Consider the following 2586-nt stretch of genomic DNA (forward strand, 5'->3'; position numbering starts at 1 on the left):
CAGCAGGAGCCAGGCCAGGCCGTACACAGTGATATTGGCCATGACCGTAAAGGCATACCTGGGAGAGACAGCACCTCAGGTGACGCAGAGACGAGCACAGCTCCAGGCATGGTGGGGACACCTCGGCCCAAGGCTGCCCTCCAAGCCAGGTACACTACAGCCAGCTGTGCACCCCAGTGACATTGCTGCGGTGACACCTCCAGGAGCACACAGCATCTGGCCTTACTCGTGCACCTCCCAGCATGCCCAATCCAAGCCTCAGAGCATGACTGGGAGGACACCAAGATCCCTCTGGATCAGCCTGTCCACCCTCCAGTCACAGCTCACCTCTGTCCCAAGGATGCCCCGAGCCGGTGTCCCCAGAGCCCCAGGGTTACCCCACCACTGACCCACGCCCTCCCTGCAGGAAGGAGAACTTCCTCCCACCGGCGAAGATAACCAAGCCCTGCTCTGGCTGATAAACACTGCTCCCCACAGCCTAATCCTGCCAGATAAGCAGCACTGAGCTGGGCTCTGTGCACGGAGCTGCACACACTGCTCAGGCTGCCCCTGGGGACACCCCTACCTGTGGGACAACCCACACAGCGCTGTGCCCAGCTCTCCCCAGGGGCATCCGGGGGGCTCTACTCCTCCCTGTGAGCACCACCCTCCAGTCCCAAAGAAATGCCCCACGGGCTGTGTCACCAGCATCGCTGGCATCAGGACATTCCCTCCCGGCACCAACCCAGACCAGAGTCACTGGGGCACATCCTGCAGGACACCCACACAGCCCAGTCCTGGTCCTGCTGTACTGAGGGCTCAAGTGTGAGTGGCACACAGGGGACATCAGATCCGTGGCACTCAGCAGACTCCTCGTCACACAGGAGACAGGGCCTGGCACAGGCCTGGCCATGCTTACCTGAAGGCTGTGAGCTCCACCTTCTCATGGTCACTGGTCACCAGCTCGGGGATGAGGGACAGGTGGGAGACCTGTGTGGCTGCCCAGCCGAATTGGAAGATGATGACGAAGGGGAGGTAGTAGACGAAGCCTGCCCACTGCGGCGTGTTCTCCTTGCAGCCCAGGCAGGGGTTGAAGATGAAGGGGAAGGACACGAGGACACAGGTGGTGCCTGGGAAGAGAACGGAGCGGTGAGAGGCTGCAAGCGCTGTTTCCCCGAGACCCCAACAGCTCAGACACAGGCAGTCCTCTGCTAGGACAGGTCCTACCCCACAGGGCTGGGAGGGAGGCCCCTTCCCCAGCCAGGTGAGACACATGGAGCCCCAGCCCCCCATCCTGGACAGGGTGATGTCCTTCTCTCTCACACCCACCGGTGAGACAGACAGACAGACGCTTGGCAGCATCATCTCGCACCCGCTCTGTCCCCTCCAAAACACCAGACAGCCCCTCACGCCGTCACAACACAGAGCCGCCAAGGGCTTCTCTCCTCATCTCCAGTCTGCAGATAACCAGCCCCAAGGACACGCACTCCCTGCTGCCTGCCCGAGGGCGATAAGGCACCCCCAGCCAGGGTCAGGAGGGCTCTGGGCTGTCCCATGGGCACAGGGCCAGCTCATCTGTCCTCTTGCCGCTTCTCCCATGGGGCTGGCAGAGGGAGCCACGCTCCTGCCACACTTGCAGAAGTCACCTGCAAAACGATGGCCAGGGACACCTCCAGCGCGATGGCCGGGGACAGATCTGCCCCCACGCCGGGCTCTGAGCCACGGGAAGGTCCCCGCTGAGTCAGAGACAGCAGAGCCAGGCTCCTCCCTTGGCCGCTGCAGCGTGACGGCGTGGGGACGCCTGCGTGGCGCAGGCAGGGACATCCCCCTCCACAAGGTTAGGGAGTAAATGCGGATGCTCCGCTGCTCCCACGGCCCAGGCGCTGGCACGGAGATGACCCCGTGCCCTGTCCTGTGTCCCCAGCGTCACTGGGTGCTGCTGAAGAGCTGTGGGAACCCTTTCCTAGAGCTGAGGGGAACCCGCAGCTGCTTTGCCAGGTCCCCAAGGTCCCCTCTCCAGGGGACTGCAGGATCCTCCCCATCACAAGCAACTTCTCCTCTCACCCGTGAATGGCAACTCCTCCTCCCCATCACTTCCAGCTGGCACAGCCACCCCCGCTGCCGCAGGGACAGAGCAAAGCGATTCTCCCTGCACCGAGGGCAGGCAGTGACGATCCCAGCCTGGTCTGGATCCATCCTGACCAGGGACCCCGGCAGCGTGCTGGGTGCTGCCCTGCACAGGCTGACAGCCAGGACAGGGGACTTGGGAACATCCCACGGCCACCAGGACGGGCAGGGTCCCAGAAGGTTCAAACTGGACCAGAACTCCTCTGTTCCCTGGTACAGGGTTTCTGTTTTTCACAGTTGGTTTTAACCAAGCCCTGTCCGGAGGATTCGAGAGGCTCTGCCCCTGCCCCAGTCCAGGGTCCCACAGGGCTGGGCACTGCAGACTCACCCATGGGGGAGCACTGGGACAGGAGCTGCAGGCCCCGGGGTGCCATGGCCTCCATGTCTGCCCCTGCACCCACCCATGAGCCATCACCACCATCACACACACAGGAGACCCCTGTCACCCCCTCCTCAGTGGCCCAGGGACAGGCAGTGGAC

At 63.3% G+C, this 2586-nt stretch overlaps 1 protein-coding gene across 1 annotated transcript in view; it reads right to left on the reverse strand.

The window, feature by feature from the left end:
• MFSD12 (major facilitator superfamily domain containing 12) overlaps nt 1-2489 on the reverse strand; it is a 5787-nt gene extending 3298 nt beyond the window's left edge. The window contains exons 1-3 of the mRNA XM_010182501.1: nt 2435-2489; nt 899-1109; nt 1-58 (exon numbers count right to left, since the gene is read on the reverse strand). The exon at nt 1-58 is cut by the window's left edge and continues 57 nt beyond it. Coding sequence (XP_010180803.1) covers nt 1-58; nt 899-1109; nt 2435-2489 — 324 coding nt within the window. The remainder of the gene's footprint in view (nt 59-898; nt 1110-2434) is intronic.
• Nucleotides 2490-2586: the final 97 nt, after the last annotated feature.

Source organism: Mesitornis unicolor, unplaced genomic scaffold (assembly GCF_000695765.1).
Source record: "Mesitornis unicolor isolate BGI_N332 unplaced genomic scaffold, ASM69576v1 scaffold31004, whole genome shotgun sequence".
Lineage (NCBI taxonomy): Eukaryota > Metazoa > Chordata > Aves > Mesitornithiformes > Mesitornithidae > Mesitornis > Mesitornis unicolor.